The sequence below is a fragment of the Labeo rohita genome, chromosome 18 (genome assembly GCF_022985175.1).
Source record: "Labeo rohita strain BAU-BD-2019 chromosome 18, IGBB_LRoh.1.0, whole genome shotgun sequence".
NCBI classification, from domain to species: Eukaryota; Metazoa; Chordata; class Actinopteri; order Cypriniformes; family Cyprinidae; genus Labeo; species Labeo rohita.
Genome location: NC_066886.1, coordinates 24,629,694 through 24,656,276, shown reverse-complemented (window position 1 = coordinate 24,656,276; position 26,583 = coordinate 24,629,694). Strand labels below are relative to the sequence as shown.

The 26,583-nt window shown below is 41.0% G+C and overlaps 2 protein-coding genes across 2 annotated transcripts; both read left to right on the top strand.

The window, feature by feature from the left end:
• Positions 1-2,147: 2,147 nt before the first annotated feature.
• On the top strand, positions 2,148-4,750 carry rap2b (RAP2B, member of RAS oncogene family). Its single transcript, XM_051135344.1, has 2 exons — positions 2,148-3,092; positions 3,886-4,750. Exon 1 carries the CDS (start codon positions 2,497-2,499, stop codon positions 3,046-3,048), a length of 552 nt encoding a protein of 183 aa, XP_050991301.1. The 5' UTR covers positions 2,148-2,496; the 3' UTR covers positions 3,049-3,092; positions 3,886-4,750.
• A 2,974-nt stretch (positions 4,751-7,724) lies between these two features.
• LOC127180557 (mucin-1) lies at positions 7,725-23,599 on the top strand. Its single transcript, XM_051134685.1, has 3 exons — positions 7,725-20,881; positions 21,016-23,385; positions 23,485-23,599. Exons 2-3 carry the CDS (start codon positions 22,016-22,018, stop codon positions 23,597-23,599), a joined length of 1,485 nt encoding a protein of 494 aa, XP_050990642.1. The 5' UTR covers positions 7,725-20,881; positions 21,016-22,015.
• The last annotated feature ends 2,984 nt before the right edge of the window (positions 23,600-26,583 follow it).

Below are 26,583 nucleotides of genomic sequence, written 5' to 3'. Positions count from 1 at the left end.
GCTAGGCGTGGTGCACACTAAAAGCACTATTAAAGGGACAGATCACCCAAAACTGAAAACATTTAATTACTTATTGACTACTTTTCTGTTTGTTTGAAAAATGTCCAATGTTTTCAACTGTTAATCATTCTGAAACATTTAAACCAGTCAGGGCTAACCTTACAATAGTCCTCAACAGTGATTAGTGTCAGACTTCTCAAAATCTTTGAGATCGTTCTGAGTTAATCTTAAGAAAGAAAGCATATACATAAATCCAAATAAGAAATTAAACAGTTATATATATAATCTCATAGTTTGGACTTTTTCTAGCCATTTTCAGTTTATATCTCATAATTAGGGCTTTTTTCCCTTAAAATTCTTAAAACATAAATAAATAAATAAATAAACGTAATATATATATATATATATATATATATATATATATATAAATCTGAATAAACGTGAAATTCTTAAAAGAAAAGTCATAAACGTGAGATTAAAAGTCACTGTTATCTTTTTTAGTTTTTATTTCGCAATGGCAAAAAATGATAGATGTAAATGATAGAAAAAAAGTCAGAATTCTGAGTTGATATCTCACTGTGACTTCTTTTTTCCCCCTCAGAATTGCAAGCAGTGTTGCCAACTAATTTCCAGGTAAAGTTGCTTTGTTGCTAAAAGACGTTGTGACATCATTAAATGATCATGTCATTATGCAACCAAGACGCAAAACCCATTTAAATTACTCAAATCTCAGCAAATAATATAATTTAATATGTTCATTTAGATTAGTTCGTAAAGATAATATAAACTTGTAATCTATATTTTTTTGTAAAAGTAATAGATCTATACACACATTTTTATTACATATTTATTTTTAAATACACCATTGAATTATTGAAAAGTTACACATTTTTGAGCAATTACATTTTATGTTTTTTTTTTTTTTTTTTTTTAATAACTAGTAAAACTACATATTATTTTAGTGTTAAGCAGTGTATTGGTAGTAATGCTGCAGAGTTGTGTCGTATCATGTGTCAACGATAGCCTGAGATATTGTCAAAAGCATCAAATATTGACAATATTTTGAGGATTTAGCATTTCCAATTAATGTAGACATGTTACATTCTTCTTATTATTGATAGGCCTATTATTATTAGGTTACTTTTATTATTCAGCTAAATAACAATTAATTTGCCCCGCAATAATTTCATAGCACATCACCGCATTACGTGCTGTGAGGATAATAAAAGATTAAGAAGAAAATGAAAAAAAAAAACCAGGTGTATTAACTTACACAATGAATTATAATAATTAATAATTCATTACATTTATATAGCGCTTTTCTAAGCACTCAAAGCGCTTTACATTGTGAAGGGGTATCTCCTCATTCACCTGGATGATGTGACGGCAGCCATAGTGCGCCAGAACACCCACCACACACCAGCTTATTGGTAGAGAGAAGACAGAATTGTTAGGAGGCCATGATGGTCAAAGGCCAGTGGGCAAATTTGGCCAGGATGCCAAGGTTACATCTCTACTCTTTTCGGAAGACATCCTGGGATTTTTTATGACATCTCATCCGAAGGACGGTGCTTTTTAAAACTATAGTGTCCCCATCACTATACTGGGGCGCTAGAACCAACACAGACCACAGGGTGAGCACCCCCTGCTGGCCTCACTAGCACCTCTTTCAGCAGCAACCCAGTTTTCCCAGGAGGTCTCCCATCCAAGTACTGGCAGGCTCAACCCTGCTTAGCTTCAGTAGGCAACCAGTCTTGGGCTACAGGGTGATATGACTCCCTTGCTTGTGTGATATTCATTATTTAAAAAAAAAACAAAAAAAAAAAAACAAAAAAAAACAAAAAACAAAACGACCAGTAGGTGCAATGTTATGTCACATGACAATAATACTGAGACTACTACTGAACTGAACTGAAACAACATTGAAACTGATCTGAATCAAACTTCTATACAGCTGATTTACACCTGAACAGCTGAAAGTGGATTTGTTTGATAACTGATAAACATTATTTCCAGTTTATTACTGTGAAGCTGTACTGCATAAAGCGCTACAAAAATAAATGCGAGCCGACAATAACATTATCAACTTTGTGTGACTGCGCCTTTAAGAGACGCTCCGGTGGTGACGTGAGGCGGTGACGCGCCACGGACGGTGGGCAGGAAGAGTGCGCGCGTGTGAGCGATAGAGAGAGGCGCATTGATCGCTCCCGGAGCGCAGACACAGCACAAGGTCCAGCGGAATGCGCTTCTAATGCTGGGCCACGGTCAGAACCAAGGCCATCTTCACCGCAGAACACACACCGAACGGCAGCAACAGCGGCCCCGCCCGAACCCAGAGACCGGGCTGGATCCAGGCGGCGAGCGGAAGGACGGTGGATTGAAAACAGCAGGGCGGCTCAACGCGGGTGCACGCGCGCTTTAGAAGAGCGAGAGAGCGCACGCGCGCGCGACTGAGAGTGAGTGAGAGAGAGAGACACTGCCCGTGCGTTCGGAGCCATGAGAGAATACAAAGTGGTCGTGTTGGGATCCGGCGGCGTGGGAAAATCGGCGCTGACCGTGCAGTTCGTCACCGGATCCTTCATCGAGAAGTACGACCCGACGATAGAGGACTTCTACCGCAAGGAGATCGAGGTGGACTCGTCGCCGTCGGTGCTGGAGATTCTAGACACGGCGGGCACCGAGCAGTTCGCCTCCATGCGCGATCTGTACATCAAGAACGGCCAGGGCTTCATCCTCGTTTACAGTCTGGTCAACCAGCAGAGCTTCCAAGACATCAAGCCCATGCGGGACCAGATCATTCGCGTCAAACGGTACGAGCGCGTGCCCATGATCCTGGTGGGCAATAAGGTGGATCTGGAGGGAGAGAGGGAAGTCTCTTCCGGGGAAGGCAAAGCCCTGGCAGACGAGTGGAACTGCCCGTTCATGGAAACTTCGGCCAAAAATAAAGGTTCAGTGGACGAATTGTTCGCGGAGATCGTCAGACAAATGAACTACGCCTCTGCGCCGAACGGAGACGACCAGTGCTGCTCGTCCTGCGTGATTCTTTAAAAACGAGCGCGATTTCTAGTTTCTCGTTCGCGTTTGTTGCCATGGTGAGTGAGTGAGCCGCACGTAAATAAGGACGGAGAACGAACGAAGAAGTTCGCTCGAGGACAAAACACATGACAGACATCGCTTAATTCTGCTGTTAAGGTGAAGGTTCGGCCAAAAACCAAAGTTCTGTTAACTCGACTTTCTTCGTTAACGACAACGTTAGCGATCGACAGCCACGGTCGCCGTTCACTTTAATTGCAACTGTCATTCTGCTCACTCATACAGGTTTTTAACAATTGAAGAGCTGACAGAACTTTCAATTTTGGGGAAAACGGTCCCCCTAAAGGGACAGCTCACCCAGAAATGAAAGTTTGGTTATCATTTGCTTGCTTTCAAGTTGTTCCAAACCTTTATGAGTTTCTTCTGTTGAACACAAAAGAAAATATTTTGAAGAATGTAGGTAACCAAACAATTGTTAGTCCTCACTGACTTTCACAGTATTCCACAAAATACAGATTTAAAAAAAAAAACAAAACAAAAAAATACTTGAGGGTGAGCAAACGATGACAGAACTTTTGTTTTTGGTCAAACTGTCGCTTTAACTGTCATCAGTATTCCTATAAGTGTCCTACCATGTCTTGCACACGACAAAAGAATATTGAAACCAGTGTTTACATGACAGAATACTTGAATGTTCTGGGATTATATAAAAATATATATAGACAAACCAACACGTTTAAATCATAGGCACTTGAGGGGTTTTTGTTTTCAGGTGCCTGGCTGTGTGGTGTTGTCTTTTACAACGCAGACGAGCGCTAGTAATTAGTTTTTTGTTTGTATTTTATTTTGGAGGTGTGTTGCAGGATTTCTGTACTGTTGAGCTACGTGTCTCCTCAAGAGGAGGAAGAGGAGGAAAACCCTGGAATAGTGGATAACTCTTCAGGAATTGCAGCACACCATTGATGTCAACACAAGTGGCTTTGCACTCACAACTGGAACTTCTTAAACCCCAAAAACGTGGAAATCTGAGACACACGGGAGGAGTTTAAAATGGCTATATTTTGCTCACTGCACATGGGCGACAAAGCTTGTGGACTTGTTGTGAATCGTTCGAAGTATCGCTTTTCGTTTGCCGGTGGGTGACGTCACAAATGAAACCACTTTCACGTGCCACTCCCCCCCCCACCCACCGCACGAGGACTTTACTGTTTTGACGCGAGGATGTCGGAGATTACGTTGTTGCGTCGAGTGCCTTCCAAAAAGCTGTTCAAGAGTTTAGTGCCAACCTGCAAGGAGTCTGAGTTCATGGCAATCCACACAGTACTTAACTGTTACACTTGCTAATCGTTTCGGGGGTTAACAACGTTTAAAAGGCCTATTGTCAGTGGAACGGCAGTTCTCTTGTTTTTTTTTTTGTTTTTGTTTTTTTGGCCTTTGAAAAATCTTTTTGGCTTTTTTCTTCAATACACAGGTACTGGTGCCCCCAGACTCAAACCACAAACCACTGTCTGTTTGAAATCAGATCTTTTGTTATTTTGTTTTTAACAAATGTGATGTACCATTGAAATTCTAATCCGATTGTACGTTTAATTTCAGACTAGCATTTTAACAGCTGTCTGATTGTTTTAAAGAGACTTTTAATACATGCATTTTTAAAAAAAAAAAGTCATGCACAGTGTTTGTTTGCCCTCCTTTCATTTGAGAAGTGTGTGTAATGCGATCTGAAAGTAGCTGCGATGAATGCAAAACCTGCTCTTTTTCTCATAAGCAACTGGTGATTATGCGTAATTTGTGATATTATTCTGATTGGCAGATTTGATCTCTGGGGACGGACCCTGTCTAATGTGCTTTGATGATACTGTAAACACATGAGGTGCAGCATTCTAATGGATCTTTGGGTGGAGTTACAGTAGGGCTCATGTAGCAGGAGGCATGTCATGTGACTCCACTGGAAGGAGGAGCGTCACATTCCTCAGCTGCGTTCTGCGCTGTATAAATGTTATACTGGCTAGTTCGTTAAACTGGAGATGACTTAAAGTCACACATGCAGCAGTGCAACGGCTTCTTGTAAAACAGATGTTTGCTCAAGGTTTAGAAATAGCACATGCTTTTTCGGCTGTGTTTAAAATCAGGCGTTGGCCCCTGCGCATAATTACACATGTGTGAAGTGTTCCTGTACTTCCCAAATGGCTTAATGTATGGTTTTGAGGGTAATATTGCATTTTTTCACTCAAACCTCGGGATTTGAAGGTAATAGTGGTCATCTTTGATGAGACACTAGTTGTCTTGCTGGGTGGAGTTTGATATTTTTAGAAGTTTTGCCACTTTGCAATTAAAAAGTGCTTGGTATGTGATGTTTTAGCACTTTGTTGGTCAGTGTGGGTTACGCTTATGCAGCATTTACTTGATTGTATGAACTTGTCTTTAGCATTTTTTGACATGCTTGTTTGCACTATTAAAATAAGAGTTTATCAAAGAATGATCATTCTGTCATGATTTGTTCTCCCTCATGTCGTTCCAAACATGTGTTACTGACTTATTATATGAAACTAAAAAGATATTTTGAAAAATGTTGGTGAACAAACAGTTTTGGCTCTTGTAAATGGAGCATTTTTCAAAATGTCTGTGTTCCACAGGAGAAAGTCATATAGGATTGGAACGAAATGAGGTTGAGAGTAAATCATTTTTGAGTGAATTGTCCCGTTAATGTCCATACACAGTCCTAACTTTATCATTGATAACCGAATGTGTGACATTTTTAATGGGATAGTTCAGCCAAAAATTGAAAGTGGTCATTATTTTCTCACCCTCATGTAGTTCCAAACCTGTATGTGATTCTTCCTTCTGTTAAACACACAAAAAAAGATATTTTAAAGAATGTGTGTAACCAAAGAGTTGCTGGTGACCATTGACTTCCAATATTTTTGTACTATGGAAGTCAAGATATTTAAAATATCTTCTATTGTGTTCAACAGAAGGAAATTTATACAAATTTGGAACAACATGAGGGTAAGTAATTGACGACAGAATGATCATTTTTGTGTGAACTTTCCATTTCATTTCAGTAGACAGTCCTGACTTTAAAAACTTTATTGATGATGCATTGTCAACATTTTTAAAGGTGCTTTCAAAAGGGAAGTAGAGCATTTTCTCCCTTTTCTTTCTTTTCAGCATCTTTCGATTGTGAAAGTTTCACTTCCTCAACAGTTTGCCACCATGTGATGTCTTGTTGTGTTTTTTTTTTTTTTGCTTTCTTTGACTAACAGGAAGTGTTCGTCAGCTGATTTGTGGCCAGTCGGTGCTGGTGACTTTGCAGTCACAGGTCTTCTGGTGTCAGTGTCATGTGATCTTGTTGCCATGATGACAGTAGCCGGAGGTCTGGTGGTGTGAGGACTGTATGTTTTAAGGGGATTAAGATCCTGCATATGACCCTGATTAGGCCATTGAGATTGTAGTGCTTCTGTTGATTCTTTATCGGTCCTTGCTATGCAGTACACTTAGAGAAAGATGCTCATATAACTAACATGCACATTTTACACTTTGCAACTTGTTTGCCTGTTGATCAGCATTACGGCCTTCTTTTTGTCATGTTTCAGATATGTGTTTGCGTGTGATCTGGGTTAAAGTGCTGTAGTGATTGTGCTTTTAGCCTGTGACTCTGCTCTGCCAGGCCTCTGTTGCGAGACCTTCTTGTGAGCGTTAGAGGAAGCGTTGCAGCACAGCTTGAGTGCATGTGGGTGGTGTTTGTGCCTGTCTCTTTCCCGCAGCATTCTTATTATCTAGCTCTGATTTTGAGGATTTCTTGTGCCCATTCGCCACCTTAAAGCGATAGCTCACCCAAAAATAAAAATTCTATCATTTACTCACTGTCAAGTTGTTCCAAACCTGTATGAAAACATAAAAATATATTTTGAGGGATTTTGGGAACCAAACTGTTGCTGGTAGCCATTGATTTCCATTGAGCCATTGATAGTATGGGAAAATACTATGGAAGTCAATAAGGACTGGCCAACTGTTGGTGACAGAATTTTCATTTTTGGGTGAACTGTTTCTTTAAATACTTTGTTATTGATTTTATTAAGTCAAAAGTTTTATTAATGGGTGAATATTGTCCTTTATGCCCCTGATTTTAGTATCCTTTAGTTTTTATCAATATTTTGTTTTCCATTTAAATTTTAAAGTTTTAGTAATTTAGTTTTTGCCATTCTATTATTGTTGTTGTTGTTGTTGTTGTTGTTGTTGTTGTTGTTGTTGTTGTTATTATTATTATTATTATTATTATTATTATTATTATTATTATTAATAATAATAGTTTTATTTATTTATTTATTTATTATCAGTTACTTCAACACATTAAGTTAAACTGAATAAAAATGAGAAAGGTTGATATAGAAAAAAGTGTTGAAATAAGTTTTTAATATGTAATTTTATTTCAGGTAACTGATATTTTGAACTTTTTTCCTTTTTTTTTGTGTTTCTTAGTTAGTTTTAGATTGTCCAGTATCTGTAAAGCATATTTTGATGGACTTCCCTTAAGAACTTTTCCGTTAATTCTTGTGAAAATATTTTTAAAGAAGGGAGACCAGATTTATAGTGTTTTTTTTTTTTTTGTTGTTTTTTTTTTTTTTTTTTTGTATTGATATAGATCATATTTTTTTTGTTTTCGTTTTCCCCAGTTTCTCGACATGAATATAGCTGTGGTAGCTGGTATGGTGCTTAAAAAAAAAAAAAAAACAGTCATTGGTCTCATGACAGTAGCTTCATTGATAGTGTAATACAAGTCACATGACATGTTTCCTAATGCATTAATAAGCTAAACCCGTTTTGCTGTATAACTGTGTTATACACACTCATCTGTTAAATAATGTGGCTTGGGTTTCATCCAGAGATGAAAACAGACCGGTAAATAATTCATGCTAAGGTGTGGTTTGGTCAGAGTCTCGCGATGATTGGAGACGCGGGATGAGAACTGTGAAGGCGCAGCCACAGCTCGTTCTGGGAAAACCCTCAGATTCCAGTCATTGTTGTCATTCTTGCCGCCGTGCCGTCCGGGCTTGTCTGAGCATCAACTCTATGGAGGCCTGTCCAAACCTAGCGCTTCCTCTACTCTCACCCGCCGCTCTGTCAGCTGCTGACACACAGCTGCTTAGCTTCAAACGCTGTACAGACTCTCTGTAGCTTCCCCGTGTGCTGTTACGTTAGTGTAGGAAAGCCTATCAATACTGCGGTCTGAGAATTCCTCCGTTAGATGTTGATCATTGAATATACCACAGCTGTACAGGCTTTGTGATGATTGTTATTAATTTTGCATTTTGAATTGAGAGAAGCCAAATGCTTTCCTTAACAATGACAAAAGGGACAGAGACACAAACTGAAAATGGAAGACTTGCTGGTTATCTGTGCATGGGTTAGTTTTGCTTTCTCTTGGGTGTGGGTTTTAGTGGAGATGGGGCTTTTTACAGGAGTTCAGATGGACAGTGATCTGCCGCTGCTTTTACACATAAACACACAAATACATACAAAATTTCCATCTGCTTCTGCTGTTGTTCACCGGGTTGTACAGTGATTTTAGACAGTAGAGTCCCACAGTCTGAGACACTGAATTTTTTTTTTATTTAACCGGTTTTATTAAAGAGTTGTGGCATAAAATAAAGAAAAAATATGTTATATTAATATTATTTATGTTTGTGCTACAATTTCCAAATGAACAAAGTTAAATAGAAATTCATTTTATTATTATTATTTTTTTTTACTCAGTTGTTTTTTGAAATGAAAAGGTCATGTATTAAGGTAACACAAATAATATTTGGGAGTTTAATTACATTTCCAATTATTTATACTAGCTCCTGCTTATACCTCAGTATCTTCAAGATATTCATCAGTGAGACCTTTGTGAAACGTTTTGCGGAACACTGTACTATGGCACAGTAACCCAATTGTGTAAAGTACAGCATTGCTGGCATTTTATCTTGTCAGTCATTGTTTCTCTAGACAAAGGCCCTGTGCATCAGGAACTTCAGGTATGAGATGAATGGAGCATGTGGTGCGTTGAGTCTCAGGAAGTGAGGCCACGCTGGCCTGAGGCTGTAGGTCATGTGACATGGCGAGCAGGCATGAGCAGAAACTGAGCTCTGGCATGCCATGACATGCCCAAATCCCACTGCACACGAGACCGTATGACTCCAAACGCCTGTCCATTCACTGTGTTTGTTGTGTTTGCTAATTTGTTGATTTCCTTAGTATTGTTGAAGTTAAACATGGTTTAACACATTTTACAATGTTAAATTCAATCAAATTTCCTCTGAAAACATGTGGGAAGTCGACAGATTCCATTCAAGCATGAACAACATTGTCAGTGTTATTCATCAGCATTGTTATGCAGGTTTCGGTGAATAAGGAAGTTTTCATGTAGCACGAGTCCTTGTTTCTGTTCAGCTGCTGCCAGGAAAGTAGGTGACAGATAATAGAGAGATGCGTGTCTCTTTTTCCTGTTGCATTTTTTCAGTCAAGTTCTCGGCAGTCGCTTTGCTTCATCAAAACGAGTGTGCTTATGCAACAGCGCTTTTGTAAACTGCCTGTCGAAAGTTCACGTCCAGATCCTCCTCGGAAAAAGTATCTCTGAAACCAACGTTTATTTTCTTTAAGTCTGTCTGTGTAAATGTTAAGCAGTTGAGAAAGTGAGGACATATATGTGGTTTTGTTGTGGTGAACGTCGGCCTGTGTCTTGCACTTCAGGGTGGCTGGAACTTTAAGTTTTATTTCTACATAGAGAGAAACTTTTAAACCTAGAGTTTTGTTGAGATTCGCGGTCTGATTTGAGGCTTCAGAGACCACAATGATGCAAATAAATCTCACATAAATGATTCCCCTTCTTTTACTCTAAATATGTGCCTTTGGTCTAGACAAACCCCAGTAGGCAGGTGTTATTTAAGCTTGAACTCTTTTATGACTAAATAGGGATAAACTTCTCAGAAATGCCATTTTTACTTTTTATTTGTATCCAGTATAGCTGCATTGTTGGGTGCACTTTCTGATGGTCCATTTTAGACTAACTATTACTAACTTTGTAATTACATGTCAACTAAGAGTCATTAGAGTATTAGTAGACAGTTAGGACACAGTTAGGGTTAGTAGAATTAGTTGACATGTAGTTGACAAGTGAAGTCAGTAGAATGTCCATCAAAATAAAGTGTTAGCAGATGTTAAGCAGACTGACTACTAATACTCTAATGACTGCTAGTTGACATGTAGTTACAAAGTTACTTATAGTTAAAGTCTAAAGCGGACTGTCAAAATAAAGTGTAACTTCATTGCTTGGCATCAGTTCAGTCCCTAGCACAACTTTCAATGACATTCAAAATGTCTTGCATTTTATTTACATTTTATACCTGTGGTCTCTGAAACCAGACGTGTTGTTGTTGTTGTTGTTGTTGATGTTGTTGTGTGTGTGTTTTTTTTTTTTTGTTTTTTGTTTTTTACAATGTCTTTTGCATATTATTGAAATTCATTGAAGTTTGAAAACTGATACTTATGGAAGCCCATTTCTGCCACTAAAAAAAAAAAAAGTCACCAAAACTTTTTATCTCACAATTCTGACTTATTTACTTAGAATTATGACATATAAACTCACATTTGTGAAAAAGAACTCAGAGTTGTTGGATATGAAGTCGGAATTGTGTTATAAAATCAGAATTTCGAGATGCAAACTTGCAATTCTGAGAAAAAAAAAATCAGATGTGACATGTGAGATGAAAGTGTCACTTTTTTTATTTATTTATTTTTTTTTTAATTCAGTGGGAGTGGTTTCCACAGATGTTTCAGTGATGAGTTTGTCATTGTTTACTCTCCTTCATGTCGTTCTAGAATTGTATGACCTGACTTTCTTACGTGGAACACAAAAAATGTTTCGCATGAACAAACCAGAAAACATTACATATCATTACATCCACTTGTCAGAGACAGTGTTAATAGCAGTATGAACTAATATCTGTGGACTATCAGCTAACCTACCTATAGTTATTTTTTATTTTTTATTTTTATTTTTTAAATCTAAAGGTTAGCTTGAAATAAAATGAAATGAAATAAAATAAAGATATCAGTTAGATAAATTAAATATCACTCTACATATGTGATGAACATCAGTTACGATCTTTGGTGTCTCCTTTGATGGCATCTTGAGTAACAGCTCTATATTTAACAAACCACAAAGAATTGAACTGGAAGCAACTGTTTTACAGAATACAGAAGTTGTTATTCATAACCCATGTTAACTTCTATTGAATGAACAAACTCTCTTGTGTTATGCAGAATAAAGCCAGTCATACAGGTCTAGAACAACATTACAGTATTTAAATGATGACAGAAGTTTGATTTCTTTGTTACCCTTATGTTTAAAAAAAAAAAAAAAAAAAAAATGAAGTTTTCAGCTGTGTTGGAACATAAAATGTGCCCGTCTTTATAGAGGAAGTGGTGTTCTTGTATTCTGTTTGTTTCTGAGGCTCAGGCAGCCACACCTTGTGGTTCACCACATCCATGTCAATGGTGGAGAATCTTGCTCTCTTGACCTTCAGCCACTGCTTGAATGGTTATCAAAACAGGAGCTGGAAAACACGCGAGGTGTGAACTCTGATTACATCTGTGCTGTGTGTGTTTCTGATGCTTCCTTCACACCGTATGCACAACGCCTGACTGACTTTTCCTGGTTTTTCTTGTTTTCTTCAAATTTGATTATCACATGGAATGGGGTTTGACAGTGAACTCTCCATAGAGACTTTGTTGCAACATTTCTAGTATTACACAAGGCGAAACAGAAAATTGAGTCGTTTTACTGCTGCTGCAGTTTTTGTGAATGTGTAAGTTACAGTGTGACTTCATGGAGGTTGAGTACAAAAACATATATAAAGTGGGTCGGAGTTACAGTAACCGTTATTATTTTATCACTTTAATATGCCTCATTTTAATGTTAACAGTAATAAAGGAATAGATGCTCAGAGGTTGCATGTTTATACTGGCAGTTTGGAGATTATGTGAGAGCCAGTTTCCTGTTGTTCCAGAAAGGAGGAAGTGCATTTCTTGCAACATTGTGCACAATCATATGAATCTATAGTTGATTGTAAGATTGCACTAGTTGTTCTGTCGCTGCTTGCAGTGTCATTTCACTGGAATGGTTTGTCAAAGGCTTTTTCTTTGTTATCAGTCTTTGCCAGTTTTTTTTTTTTTTTTTTTTTTCTTCCCTGAGCTGAATGGTTTCTCTATCAAAGCATGATCTGTGATTTGCATTTCACAATACCAGAACGTGTGTGTGTGTGTACTTGTTTTTGCTACATTGTGGGGACCAAATGTCCCCACAAGGATAGTAAAACCTGAAATTTTTGACATTGTGGGGACTGGCTTGAGGTCCCCATGGGTACAAAAGCTTATAAATCATACAGAATGAGATTTTTTTGAGAAATTAAAAATGCAGAAAGTTTTCTGTAAGGGTTAGGTTTAGGGGTAGGGTTAGAGTAAGGGGATAGAAAATACAGTGTGGACAGTATACAAACCATTGCGCCTATGGAGAGTCCGCACAAAGATAATAAACCAGAAGTGTGTGTGTGTGTGCTCGTCATGTGACCCACTGCCTCTGATCCCAGCTCTGGGCAGGAAGGAAGGGTGGTTCCAGTTGAGACTTCCTGTCTTGCAGTGTGACTAATAAGCTGTGCTCTTCTCTTAAATCCTGTCTTCCTCCTGTCATTGGAGAGAAACAGACCTTCCATCCTCTGGTGTTCCTCTTTGCCAGCCTTATCTTCTATTCAGGCACTATTGTGCTGTGTGTGTGATGTGTCCAGGGGTCAGAGGTCACTGATGGGTGCTGTTAGTGATCACATTGTGACGGTGCTGATGTTTAGAGAGGAAACTTAAAGCTTAAGACTGAGAGCACCACTTAAACATTAACATGAAGGAATTAATCTAAAGTGCTAATAGACCATTTCGCTAGATGTAAACAACACTGGTCTAGAAGCACTTCCTGTTTATTTGTTTTTTATTTTTTATTTTATTTCACATATACAAATACATCTTAAAGGTGCTAATGTAACATTTTCATCCAGTCAAATGTTATGTTGGTTGTATTTTTTTGTGATGTTTGTGTAAAGTTAAAAAAAAAGAAACAGGAAGAGTATCAGGACCAGTATGTTTACATCTGACGAAATGGTCTATAAATGTAAACAAATCATTTTCTGTTTAATAAATAATTAGAAATTTAAAACTCAATAAAAAAAAAAAAATCCTAATCATTTCTTAGAGTTGGGCTGGTGCCATTGGACAGTTCACTTGGGTACAGACAGTGAACTTTCAAATACATTTAAAAAAGGAATTACGAAAGTTTATGTTTGTCAATTGTGCGTGTGATTTTTATTTTTTTTATTTATTATTATTATTATTATTATTATTGATATATTCCCTTAATTTTAAGTAAATAATAAGTGGTAATCAAAAAACTATTCATTTTCTTTACATTTTCCTGTTTGTTTGTTTGTTTGTTTGTTTGTTTGTTTGTTTATTTATTTATTTTTTTATTTTTTTATTTTTTTCTGAAATTAATGAATGGCTATCATACACTTTTAACATGATTTACAGATGCACGGTGTATCAACAGATTATATATACCAAAAAAAGGAAGGGGAAAAAAAATCCTTGTCAGACATAGTTAGACCAAGATTCATTAATGACATTAAAAGACACTATTTAAGGACCACATTTCGACCCTTAAATGCTCATTAAATGTCATTTTTTTGTCTTTACTCATCTTTTCCACAATATTTCAAAACACTAAGTTTTACCCATTTTTTTTTTTTTCAAGCAAGTTTTTAATCACTTAAATCTTAATTACATTTAGTATGATTGAAAATTATTTAAAAAATAAAAGTAGACACTTGCATTTAATAGGCATTCTGTGTATATAAAATCATTTTTGTAGATGTAATTTGATATGGTCACCAAAGCCCTATATATGTATGTTTTTGTATCTTTTATTAATAAACTTTTCAGTTAGAGGAGACACCATTACTTGAATAACCGCTATTCAAAATGTTCTTCAAAATACTCAGTGCTCTTCAAAATAATTATGGCATGTCTTCCACATTGTTTGTACACAAGAATTAATTATTAATAATTTTTATTTTATTTTGCACCAGTATAATAATATATGGTAATACATGTACATTTATTAATTTAGCAGATGCTTTTATCCAATGTGACCTACATTTGAGGAATACAAGAGGTGACTCATCATTAATAGGGAAAAAACACAGGAAGTGCTCATAGTACAAAGTTTCAGACAATTTTTTAAGGATTTTTTTTTTTCAATCACTTTTTCAAATTGAGTCTTTGTGTGTGTGTGTGCAGGTGGCAAACTTTGGAAAAGTAGCCAAGTCTTGTACTGCTCAGATTAAGAAATCTATTTAAAAAAAAAAAAATGCCCTAATTTGTTCCAAAGGATGCTTAAGGGTTAAATTAGGATTCAGTTGTCACTTGAAAATTCTCAGGGATTCACCATTTCATACCGGTCATGCTGCTCCATTCTACATCATTTGTAGAGATTTTGACTGTGCATAATGTAAGTTCACCCAGAAGAGCGTTGCAGGAGTGCAGCCTAAAAATGACAAGGGCCTGGACAAGACCTTGTGCAGCTTCATTAGGAAGAACCTCTTTGATGTTGTGAAATGCAAACCTGCATGATTGAGCTATCTTTCCAATGTGGTCCTTGAAGTTCAGCTGGTCATCACAGACTACTCCAGGATTTTTGACTGAACTTGATGGGGTTATTGTTTAGGAATCTAGCTGGATGGTGTAGAGTCAAAGTGAGAGAGAAGACGAGAAGTGAGATGTCCGCCAGGCAGCCTAAGATCGGTACAGCTACTGTTGGATTATCTCATTGAAATGAAAGATAGAGCTGTGTGTCATCAGCATACCAATGGTAGGAGAAACTATGTGCTTGTATGATGGGTCCCAGTGATCTAGCGTACATGGAGATGAGGAGGAGCTCAAAAACGAATCCCTGAGGAACCCCTGTGACCAGCTGATGTGCTTTGGATATCTCCTCTCCCCAGGCAATCCTGAAAGACCTACCAGTGATGACGGGAGGGTGGACAGAAGAATCTGATAATTCACAGTATCAAAGTTGGCAGAGAGATCCAGCAGAATGAGAACTGATGATTTGGAATTAGATTTTGCAATCCACAGGGCTTCAGTGACCAACCAACAGTTTCTGAAACCTGATTGGTTAATGTCCAGTTGGTTATTTTGTGAAATAAACAATGATACCTTGTTGAAAACAACTTGTTCTAGTGTTTACGCTATGAATGGAAGGAGAAAAACAGGTCTATAACTATCTACAAGTGAAGTGTTTGATGTGGGTTTTTTAAGAATTGGGGTTATTTGGGAAAATGCCTGTGAGAAGAAATGTGTAGATGATGTGATGTTAAAAGTGATGTTAATAGTATAGGTGAGATTGCTTGAAGAAGATATAAGGAGATTGTGTCTAGAGGGCAGGTTGCAGAATAGCTGGAGACGATAAGTTTAGATATTTCTGCCTCAGTAAGGGGAGAGTTTTAGCAGTGGATGAGGTTGGTTTGAGGAGAACCGACTGCTGATGACTTTAGTTTCGTCTGTGAAGTATTTAGCAAAATCATCAGCTGTTGAAGACGTGGTGGGGGTGGTGGAGGGGGAAAGAGGAGAGAATTTAATGTTTTGAAAAGATTACGTGTGTCTGAAGCGTTGTTGATCCTGTTGTGGAAATATGAAGAATTAGCAATATGGACTTCAACCAAGAAAGATTACAGCAAAGAATAATACGTACTCAGGTCCGATGGGTCTTTTGATTTGTGCAATTTTCTCTCTACTGCCCTGTTAGGACTGAAGTTAAAGAAGAACATCGGATAACCAGGTGTTAGAAGGACTAGCACACACTGGCCTGAAGGAGAGAGGACAGATATTGTCTAGACAAAAAGTTGGAAGTGGAGCATAAAGTGTCCGTTGCTATATTCACATCCAGAAATGAGGTGGGTGGGGAAAAAGAGGATACTACAGAGGAAAGATGGGAGGGTGAAAGAAATATTGTCTACATTTACTAAAACATCTTAGTCCATTAACCAAAAAAAAAAAAAAAAGTCAAACAGGCAACAGTGATTATGGAAACAATTAGATTGCTAATATTTAATCAGTGTTTTAATTAGAGAAATAATTAATTGACATAGTTTCATGGACAAGTTACATAAAATTAGTAATTCGGTCATCATTTATTCACACTGAAATCAGTGTTTACTAAAAACTCTTCGCCTTCCAATGTTCTTCAAACTATCTTCTTTTATGTTCCACTGAAAAAAAAAAAAAAAAAATCGTAACGTTTTGTATGAGTTTAGTTTTTAGCTTAGTTTAGTGTTTCTTCACAGCTGACTGACTGAATCTTTGTTCTGAGATGCAGTAATTAAATGTTTGGGAATCATCAGTAAAGCAGGATGAGATTGTGAGGTCATTTATTAGCATTCATGGTATGACTAGTCTGCATTTATTTATTTATTTTCCTAATGCCAGCCTTCTGAAGGCCCCCACAATGATTTTTGTTGTATACTGCTTTTTTTATCAGCATCAATTTCAATGTTTTGACAGTAAAGTAACAGACTGAGAAGCCTTCGAAGCATCTTGACACTAAGCACAGTATAAAGTCTTCATGTGCAGTGAAGTCGGCTGTGTGTGTTTGCAGACTCATATGTGTCCTATTAAAGACTAATATACAGTCCAGATAGTTTGGCAGTATCATCACATCTCTCATCTCAGTGCATTTTTGTTTCTCATTGCTATTTTCAAACAGGATGATTTCAGAGCAGAAGTAGACATTGAGTGAGCTGGTTGTGAACACTTGTTTAAAGGTGCAGTATTTTAGTCATTCTGGTGGTTTTGGACTCGTAGAAATTGCAAACAACATGAATGTTGCATTGTTTAAAAGCAAAACATTTAATTACCATTGGCATTATAACAATGCACTGTCAGAAATTAATTTGATCCAAGTGAAAGTGTCCAATAATGAGAGATTATAGAGATGAAGTGATATTCGTTATGTGGTCATGTGACCTTAAGGCTTTATGTGAGTGTACATGTTTTTAAAAATGCTTTTCTAAAGTTGAAACCATATTTATGATGAAAAATGATTGCAGCAACCAAAAAAAAAAAAAAAGAACAGATCAGACAACATAACAGGTATTTGGTCTGGTCACTCATTATTAAGAGCATGAATTTGAGATTATATCCACCCCTCTTCATAAGAATCCTGTTCAGAGGGACAGATCATTTGAAATGTCATAAATGTTATAAAATAAGTTGAGTTAGAGTAAATCGAAAACTAACTAAATAAATACATATAAATGATACTTTAAGTAAAAAAAAGCATGAACTGAAATAAAAAACATGTCTGCTTTCATTTCATATTAATGTTTTTAATATAATGTACTAAAATAGCTAAAACTAAAATAAAAATGAATGGACGTATCTTAAAAATTCATTTAAAAAAATGACTAACAAAATTTTTTTAACAAGAATTTAAATAAAAAAAATAGAAAACAAAAAATAAAGACTACTTCAAATTGTTAATATAAACTATTAGTATTTCAACTGACATGGCATCCTTAAAATGTTGTGTTCACAGCCTCTTTCTAATATGCTAATATGCTAATATGCTTATTCGGCATATAATCAGTTTCATTTACTTTTAATTTATTTATCTATATATTTATTTTGTATTATTTTATTTATTTATTTATTTATTTATTTATTTTTTGACAACAGCAACCCTATACTTTCTTCAGAAGTGGAATTAAATGCGATTTTGTTCATACTATACCAAATAGTGAATAAAGGCAGGAATGTTTCCTAGATTTCAGTGATAATGAGAAATCAATCAATTATATACCATGTTATGATATTCACACTGAGTTTGCCGGCTGCATTCATAGCCCTATAAAATGTCAAACCCATGTTTTGCTTTTGCTTGACTGTAGTGTTTTTTTTTTGTTGTTTTTTTAATTTCCTGAATTTTGCTGCAGTTGTCGAATATGATTGATTTATAGATGTATGAACAGTATACACTCTTCTCAGTCTCTTATGCTACAGAAAAGACATCTAGCTAACAGCTGGGAAAATAACTTCTTTTAATGAACTTTCACACTTTACTAGAAGATTTTTCAGTGACATTACACTAATGAGGCCTTCATTATGCCTGCTTGAAACACATACTAACTAACCACTGCATCTGCCTTCATCTACTGTACTAAAGTAGAATTATTTTAAAATATGAATTCAGTTTGGCCACAAGATCTTCACCCTTCTGATCGTATTATCCTAAGTCTAATTGCTATTAATCTGAGCTAATGACCTGCTCAGGGCTCATTACAGCCCAGGATTGACAGGTTTGATTGACTGAGAGCAGGATTTTTCCTGTTATATTGCATAAGGTGAGTGATGAACGGAAGAAAACGGGCCATCTGATGCTGAATTCCAGCGGTTGTCTTGCTCTGCTCATTGCTATGGCAATAAACTTCACACACTGTATGTCTCATCATTAGCTTCACACGTTCACACACTGCACATGAGCTATTGAGTGATAGATAAATGGCCGTAATTAATCATTAAAGCTCTCTTTGGTGTATTAAGGGTTTTTATATAAAGAAAAGGAAGATTTTGTTGAGTGTGCTTGAATATAGATAGAACATGTAGATTAAAGACGTGTGGATTAATGTTATGATCTGTAAAAGCTTCAGCATCATAAATGCACTGGTACACGAAGAACAACATCTGAAACAGCAGAAATGACCACTTCCTTCATATCTCTTCTCTCTCTCTCTATATATATATATATTGGGGGTGTAACAGTACACAGATGTCACGGTTCGGTATGTATCTCGGTTCGAGGGTCACGGTTCGATACAGAAAAAAACAAAAAACAAATCTACTATGCTAGGTTTCTTTTCATTTATTTCAAACAGACAGTAGTACAAATTATTTAATTTAATGAACTGATAGACAAGGGGAAAAACAACTGTGCCACACGTAACATAGGATATTTGCTATTTGAGTTTCAGTTCAGTTTTGTGACAGAAAGGAAACTCAAATGGCAGAAAGTGACATTCTATTTGTGTTTTGTTTAAGTTGATTTTGCTGGTATGAGGAAAGTTGAAGTAATCGCGCCGGTGCACACAAACACATATCAGTTCCAGGCTTCTAGCATTGCTAACTTGACAGTGCAGTTGGTACTTAAAACACAGTGAACCAAACATCAGCCCATCCGCCTCACTGTGTCACAGATAGAACGCGACTGAAGCACAAAGTCTATAATTTATATAATAAATAATAGTTTATCATTTGGATGCATCGCAAATATGGAAATATTACAGAATATTTGGATTTGTGCCGAATGAGAGAGGTAGGATACAAGAGCACAAAGCTCAATTTTGCAGACAGTTGAGTGCGCATGCCTTTAAAGTAACGTTATACACTTTTGTCAGTGAGAGACACATTCAGAATCAGCACATGATCACTGTGGGCTTTGTTTTCAAATGCACAACTCCTGGCATTCGCTGTTACTGGCAGTTATCAAACAGAGTTGCATTACTGCGGGCGCCCCCTTCTGGATTGCGCGTGAATTGCCTGTATTCGTTGTAAGGCCTCATGCATCGAACCGAGATGACCGTACCATGACGGTTCGAATACATATATGTATATATATATATATATACACGCACACACATGCATGCATACATACGTATAAATGCATATATAGATCACACTAAAGGTGCTCCAATTGATCGGCTACCGATCATTATCGGCCGATAATCGCTTTGGGATGTTTGATCGGCGGTCTCTCAAAAGGCCGATCTCAGAACCCGATCTAAAGCTGATGACGTTTGGGACGACATGCAGCGGCACCCTCTCAGTCTCTGTTCGGCGCTATTAAAACAATTATAATGCTGAAGATGAGGCTTAAATAGCTTATTAAAAGTAGTTTGAAAACGGTATGTGAGACGTAATTTCACAAATAGCACGAGTGAATGACAAATGGCTTCCTATCACCACATTGCGACTATAAGCAAGCTGCACAGTTGACACAGGAATTGTTACTTGCACAATAGAATCCGTGCTTCGTCGTCGCTTTATAAATTGCATCTCTTTTTAATTCCTTCCAGTGTTTAACCATTCAGGACTCGCGTGCTCTCCTACAGAGACTGGGTGCTCATGCACACTCGAAGGGTACACACCCCAGCCAACATGTATATGTGGGCCCCACATGGTTTCTGCTGGGTCTACATGGGTACCAAGTGGGCATGGTCCCAAAATAGGCATCTTATCTGGGGCCCACTTGGGTCAGCTAAGTAGGTCCCACATGGGCAAAAACAGATGGGCTCCCTATGTGGGACCTAGTTGGGTCACAAATGGGAAATGAGTGCTTGGGCTCGAAATGGGCAACACAAATGGGGCCCATATGGGTTTAACAAATGGGTTAGACATGGGCAAACACAATTAATCCCATATAGGCTGCCTACACTGGCCCAAGGTAGTGCCCACATAGGCCACCTCTATATGGGCTCAGAATGGGGAAACACATATGGGGCCCTCTTGGTCAAACCATATGGGTCAAATATGGGCAAACACAATCAGTCCCAATAGGCTACTTACACTGGCCCAAGGCGGTACCCACAAAGGCTACCTCTATATGGGTTCTGAATGGGGAAACACATATGGGGCCCTCTTGGTCAAACCATATGGGTAAAAAATAAGCAAACACAATCAGTCTCATATAGGCTGCCTACATGGGCCCAAGGTAGGACCCACAAAGGCTACCTCTATATGGGTTCTGAACGGGGAAACACATATGGGGCCCTCTTGGTCAAACCATATGGGTAAAACATGGGCAAACACAATCAGTCCCATATAGGCTGCCTGCATGGGCCCAAGGTAGTACCCACAAAGGCTACCTCTATATGGGTTCTGAACGGGGAAACACATATGGGGCCCTCTTGCTCAAACCATATGGGTAAAACATGGGCAAACACAATTAGTCTCATATAGGCTGCCTACATGGGCCCAAGGTAGTACCCACAAAGGCTACCTCTATATGGGTTCTGAACGGGGAAACACATATGGGGCGCTCTTGCTCAAACCATATGGGTAAAACATGGGCAAACACAATCAATCCCATATGGGCTGCCTACATGGGCCCAAGGTAGTACCCACATAAGTAATCTTTGTATGGGTTCTGAACAGTGAAAGACGTGTAGGGCCCTCTTGCCAAACTATATGGGTCAGACATGGGCATACACAATCAGTCCTTTATAGGTTGGCTACATGGGCTCAAGGTAGTACCCACATGGGTAATCACTGTATGGGTTGTGAATGGGGAAATACATATGGGGTAGTGATCTTCCCATCACTAATATGTGGTAGGGTGACCAAACGTGCCGCTTTCTGGGGACATATTCTGCACAGGATTTCTATATTGCTTAAATTAACCAGGTTGGTTGCTTGTGCTGCGGCAATGGATCATTGCATGACAACAAAGTACCGCGAGTGTCACGAATCTGGTCTGTGTCCCGCTGTCCACCAACCACCAGATGTCACTCTCGCATCACTTACGCACTCTGACTGTCACTATACGTCTCGGACTGCATCTCCCATCCTCCACCGCTCTTATTGCGTCAGTCCCCGTGACCAATCAGGCGCCCTATAAAAACCCCGCTCCTTTTTAGTGCACTTCACGGTTGGTTGTATTTTCCTGTTGTTGTTCTTATTAGCGTTTCCTAGTTTCCTCGTTCCTGGTTTTGTTCTCTCGCCTGGTTTCTCGTTTGGACTGTCTAGCCGCCTGCCTTTTGGACTATTGCTCACGTTTTTTGGATTACTCTCTCCCACTGCCTTTGATATTCCTGTCTGCTCCCGTCTCGACCCAGCCTGTACGACCATGTCTTTGTCTCGCGTTTTAAATAAAAGCTTGCATATGGATCCGCTCGCCTCTCGTCTCGTTCACTTCGTTACAGAACCAACCGTCACTACAGGATCCAGCAGCTTTTCACCCGGACAATCTTTCGACATGGACACAGACCTGATCTTAGCAAGGATCAAGCAAGGACAACGTACACTCGAACAATACATCCGTGAGTTTTTGGCCATTACTAACTACTCTACCCTCCCGGACTGCATTATTATTGAACTGTTTGCTGATGGCGTCAATGAGCCACTAAGAGCGAGGCTGAGACGCGAGGGTCCGCGCTCTTCGCTAGTGGCTTTTATGAACTTTGCGTTTTTGTGTGTGGGCTCGTCGTGTACTGTGGGGGTCGCGAAGGAGGTACGCGACAACGCAGACAGATCAGCCGCGCAACCCTCTCGCAGATTGGCGGTAACGCCGGATCACGACGCCACAAACAGGTTTTCTGCCTGGATCGCTCGTGAAATGGCGGCCGTAACCGAGCGTGCTCGAGCGATGGCGGCGTCAGCACAGCCCGCGCACAAGATGGCGGCCGCGACGGAGCGCGTTAACGCGATAGCGGCGACAGCGGTGCCCGTTCACAAAATGGCGGCCGCGTCGGAGCGCGTCCACACAAGGGCGGCGACGGCGGAGCCCGTACACAAGATGGCGGCGAGAACAGAGCTCTGTCACGTCACAGCCGCCATACAAGAGCCATTTAAAGTTGCAGTTACATTTCCTGAGTCAAGTCAAGTTTCCAATTTAAGTCAATTTACAGCTGCATTTCCCGAGTTAAGTCAAGTCTCCAAGTCAAGCAAGATTACAGCTCCTGTTTCTACATCAAGTCAAGTCAGAGCTGCTCCTCCTAAGGCAAGTCAAGTTACAGCCATCTTTCCTGAGCCACTGCACAAGATGGCTGCCCCGCCAGAGCCACTGCACAAGATGGCTGCCACGCCAGAGTCTGTCGCAAGGATGGCCGCTAAGCCAGCGCCCGCTAACGCCACGTCTGTCAAGCCAGCGCCCGCTAACGCCACGTCAGCCAAACCACAGCCTGCTCAGGACATCTCCGTCAAGCCACAGCCTGTTCACGTCATGTTTTCTGCTCCTGGTTCTACACCCCTCATGGCCGCACTTCCTGAAGTGGTTCCTGAGTCAAGCAAAGTCACAGTCCTGGTCCCTGAGTCGAGTTACGTCCTGCCTGAAGGCCCCGAGCCTCGCCAGGTCTCATTCGACATTTCAAGATCACAGCCTATCATGATGGCCCACGTGCTGGACACTCCTCTAGTGACTGTAAGGGCGGCTAAAATGGTGCTCCTTAATGCCACAGCGGCTACCCCGAATCAAGTCAAGACACAGAGTCAAGCCAGGTCACGGCTGTGCCCCTCGAGTCAAGCCAGGTCACAGCTGTTCCCCACGAGTCAAGTCACGTTACAGCTGTTGTTCCTGAGTCAAGCCATGTTGTTCAGGAGCCAAGTCCCGTTACAACGGATCTCCATGAACCAGGCCAAGCTGCTGCTGTCGTTCCAGAGCCAAGTCAAGCTTCAGCCGCTGCTCCAGAGTCAAGTGAGGCTACGGCTGTAGCTTCCAAGTCCAGTCAAGTTTCCAAGTCCAGTCAAGCTTCCAAATCCAGCAACGTCAAGGCGATCGTTCCTGCGTCAGGCAACGTCAGGGCCGTGGTTACTGAGTCAAGTAAAGTCATTGCTCTTCACAAGCCAGTTCAAGACACCGCTGATCTCCATGAGCCAAGTCAAGTCACCGCTGATCTCCAAGAGTCAAGTCAGCTGACTACTGAGCTTCACGAATCAAGTGAAGTCACGGCCAATCTCCACAAACTAAGTCAAACCACAGCTGATATTCATGTGCCAAATGAAGTTATTGCTGCTGTTCCAGACTCAAGTCACGTCTCGTCCGACCGCCCAGACTCAAGTCACGTCTCGTCCGACCGCCCAGACTCAAGTCACGCCTCGTCCGACCGCTCAGAGTCAAGTCACACCTCGTCTGACCGCTCAGAGTCAAGTCACGCCTCGTCTGACCCTCCAGAGCCCCGTCACATCTCGTCTATCTGTCTAGAACCTCGCCATGTCTCGTCTGACCGCTCTGAGTCAAGTCACGTCCCGCCTGACGGTCCAGAGCCTCTCCATGTTTCATCAGACCTCCCAGTGCCTCGTCAGGTCTCGTCTATTCGTCCAGAGCCAAGTCACGTCTCGTCTGACCTTCCAGAGCAGTGCCATGCCTCGTCTGATATCCCAAGTTCACAGCCTACTATGATGGTCAGTATGCTGGACCCACCACAGGGGTCAGTGAGGGCAGTGAACATCTCAGCGGCACCAACATCGCCAAGATCCATCATCAAAGAGGTCCTTTCACCCGCCACTGCTCTTCCCTTTATGGCGGTTGCCATTTGGTGTGTGTGGGCTGCACACTGTGCTCCTGAGGTCACGCCTGATCTCAAGTCTGCTCCAGAGCCCCCGTCTGGTCTCGAGTCTGCTCCAGAGGTCCCGTCTGGTCTCGAGTCTGCTCCAGAGGTCCCGTCTGGTCTCAAGTCAGCTCCTGAGGCCACGTCAGCTCACAAGCCTGCTCTAGAGCTTCCGTCTGGTCTCAAGTCTGCTCCAGAGGTCACGTCTGGTCACAAGCCTGCTCCAGAACTCCCGTCTGGTCACTGGCCTGTTCCAGAGCTCCCCTCGGTCGGAGAAGCCGCGCCAATACCTCCTGAGGTGTCAGCTTCGGCTGTGGATCCTCCCTTGGAGGTGGCGTCCCCTTACAAGCTCTCTGCTTCTCCCCCTATTCTGTCTACCTCCTCTGTCCCTGTTCTCCCCAGGTTCCAGACCATGACGCAGGTTCCAGTTCCGCCCCGGAGGGCTGCTGCGCCTCCTGTCCGCCCGGAGGGCTGCTGCGCTCCTGTTCCGCCCCGGAGGGCTGCTGCCTCCTGTTCCGCCCCCGGAGGGCTGCTGCGCCTCCTGTTCCGCCCGGAGGGCTGCTGCGCGCCTCCTGTTCCGCCCGGAGGGCTGCGGCACCTGCTCCGCCTCCTGTTCCGCCCAGGAGGGCTGCTGCACCTTCTCCCCCTATTCTGTCTGCCTCCACTGTCCCTGCTTTCCCCAGGTCCCAGACCGTGACCCAGATTCCTGTTTCACCCAAGAGGGCTGCTCCGCCTCCTGCTCCACCTCCTGTTCCACCTCCTGTTCCGCCCCGGAGGGCCGCTCCGCCTCCTGTTCCGCCCCGGAGGGCTGCGGCACCTCCTGCTCCGCCTCCTGTTTCGCCCTGGCTCTGCCTCCGGCTCCGCCCTGGAGGGCTCTTGTGTCGCTTGTCCCGCCTCCGGCTCCACCCTGGAGGGCTCCTGCGCCTCCTGATCCGCCTCCGGCTCCGTCCTGGAGGACTCCGGCGCCTCCTGCTCCGCCCTGGAGGGCCCCGGCGTCTCCGGCTCTGCCCTGGAGGGCTCCTGCTCCGCCTCCGGCTCCGCCCTGGAGGGTACCTGCTCTGTCGGCCCTGCCTCAATCACTGGGTCCTCCACATGGACCTGGCCCTCCAACCCTCGCCCTGTCTCGCTCCCACCCCACCGCACCCCTGGACTGTTGTTCCCTTAGAGCGTCTGGAAGCCGCTCCTTGGGGGGGGGCTATGTCACGAATCTGGTCTGTGTCCCGCTGTCCACCAACCACCAGATGTCACTCTCGCATCACTTACGCACTCTGACTGTCACTATACGTCTCGGACTGCATCTCCCATCCTCCACCGCTCTTATTGCGTCAGTCCCCGTGACCAATCAGGCGCCCTATAAAAACCCCGCTCCTTTTTAGTGCACTTCACGGTTGGTTGTATTTTCCTGTTGTTGTTCTTATTAGCGTTTCCTAGTTTCCTCGTTCCTGGTTTTGTTCTCTCGCCTGGTTTCTCGTTTGGACTGTCTAGCCGCCTGCCTTTTGGACTATTGCTCACGTTTTTTGGATTACTCTCTCCCACTGCCTTTGATATTCCTGTCTGCTCCCGTCTCGACCCAGCCTGTACGACCATGTCTTTGTCTCGCGTTTTAAATAAAAGCTTGCATATGGATCCGCTCGCCTCTCGTCTCGTTCACTTCGTTACAGCGAGAATGATTCGAAAGGATGGAGCATCTGCTCTGCTCTGCATAGCTCTTGCGGTACTTTGATGTCGTACAATAATCAATCAGCAAAGTGAAATCAACCAACACCTGGTTATTTTAGGCAATTTAGAAATCATGTGCTGAATGTGTCCCCAGGTAGTGCCATGTCTGGTCATCCAAATAGGGGACCCTCTTGGGTAAGACATAAGCATTCTGGGTAAGACATGAGCAAACATAATCAGCCCCATATAGGCTGACTGCATGGGCCCTAGGTAGTACACATGTAGGTACTAGGTGGAGAGTGGGCAGTGGGTTTGGGATCTATGTGGGTACAGTACTGACCTTATTCACCATTTTTAAAATATTGTCTTTGAACTTCCATTTGTGCGGTAGCTCTGTATATTTCTATGGCATTTCTGTCTAAGTAATTTAGCTGGTAAAGTGGATTTATGTATTGTAGAGTTAACAAAAGTTATTGTAAACACTGTAATG

What these genes read in the sequence shown, in the direction of transcription:
- rap2b (XM_051135344.1), top strand. Translation starts at nt 2,497, where the DNA reads ATGAGAGAATACAAAGTGGTCGTGTTGGGATCCGGCGGCGTGGGAAAA.
- LOC127180557 (XM_051134685.1), top strand. Translation starts at nt 22,016, where the DNA reads ATGTCTTTGTCTCGCGTTTTAAATAAAAGCTTGCATATGGATCCGCTC. An exon ending in AAGACACAGAGTCAAGCCAG is followed by an intron (nt 23,386 to 23,484) that starts GTCACGGCTGTG and finishes CATGTTGTTCAG; the next exon opens with GAGCCAAGTCCCGTTACAAC.